General features: G+C 44.5%; 1 protein-coding gene across 1 annotated transcript; it reads right to left on the bottom strand.

Annotated features, from left to right (window-relative positions):
- Window positions 1-19: 19 nt before the first annotated feature.
- Window positions 20-573, bottom strand: V1508DRAFT_443075 (uncharacterized protein; the record flags this gene model as incomplete). Its single annotated transcript, XM_066942380.1, has 2 exons — window positions 460-573; window positions 20-369 (listed from the first exon to the last, which is right to left on the bottom strand). A coding segment is annotated over exon 2 (267 nt), but the record flags the coding sequence as incomplete, so codon positions are not given.
- Window positions 574-1075: the final 502 nt, after the last annotated feature.

The raw sequence follows: 1075 nt of genomic DNA, 5'->3' as shown, positions 1-1075 counted from the left end.
TTAACTCCTCAATAATGTGCGAATTGCGAATATTGCGAATATTCGCAAAGTTTTAGCGAATAATTTACTCGCAATCGAAAATTGTTGCGAATAATTTCTGTTGCACTTGCATACAATCAGTAGAGTCTCATCTTTGTTTTTCACGACGCCAATTTTTACGGCGAAATTGTTGTTGATCGCATGCGCGTTTACAAAGGCTCTGGCTGTAGCATCTGACTCAAAGACCATGCCAATACGTAAGTCGTAAGGATTGGTCATCGCCGGAAATTCAATTGCAACTGGATCCATGATAATAGTTATGCGTGTGGGGGAGAATGGTGCGATGATTATTCAAGCCGTAGAGATATTCAATGAACGACGCGTCCAGCTCTTGTGTACGCGTTATTATATTATCAGACGTAGCGCGTTTTGATAACGCCGGGTAATGATAGGTACCGATGGGTACTGCCGTCTACTTACGCTAGTCCCAAAGAGGAATTTTTGGTTTACTCTCCATGAATCTCCTATATTATTTGTTTTGTTAGCCAATTTTGACAGATTGGAGCCCTCAACCTGGAGGTGCAGTCTGCGTTTTGTGCTTGCGTGAATATCACACCACAGAATTTGAGGCCGCTTTTTCGTGCGGGTGACGGGCCCATTTCCGTATCCAGCAGTTGCAGACCCGCCCCCAGTGGAGTCCATTCTGCAAGGTCCCCTTCCCGACACGTGTTACGGGCGCGGCTGCCACACCCCATTATTTTCGTGCAGCTGGGAAGGAAATTACCCTTACCCAAATTACGAGTTCAGTACCGTTCGTACCCCTCGTCGATGCAGCGGAAAAGAACTTACACCATACCGAAAGTAGAGTGGCCACAAACTCTGTTGCACTCGATCAAAGTGAGCGTGATTGTTATGATCTACCCTTAAGTCGCAAAATGTAATATCAGGTGGCATGTGTAGGATTTACAATACTGATCGCTAATTAAAGTAATTACTCAAACTTTAGAGATCGGCACGGATACACGGATATGGATATATCCATGGATATCCGTCGTGGATATGGATATGGATAGAGATATGTGGATATGGATATGGA

This window comes from Lipomyces doorenjongii (assembly GCF_038497915.1).
Source record: "Lipomyces doorenjongii strain NRRL Y-27504 unplaced genomic scaffold V1508scaffold_273, whole genome shotgun sequence".
In the NCBI taxonomy this organism is placed as follows: domain Eukaryota; kingdom Fungi; phylum Ascomycota; class Lipomycetes; order Lipomycetales; family Lipomycetaceae; genus Lipomyces; species Lipomyces doorenjongii.
This window is presented reverse-complemented; position numbering and strand designations above follow the sequence as displayed.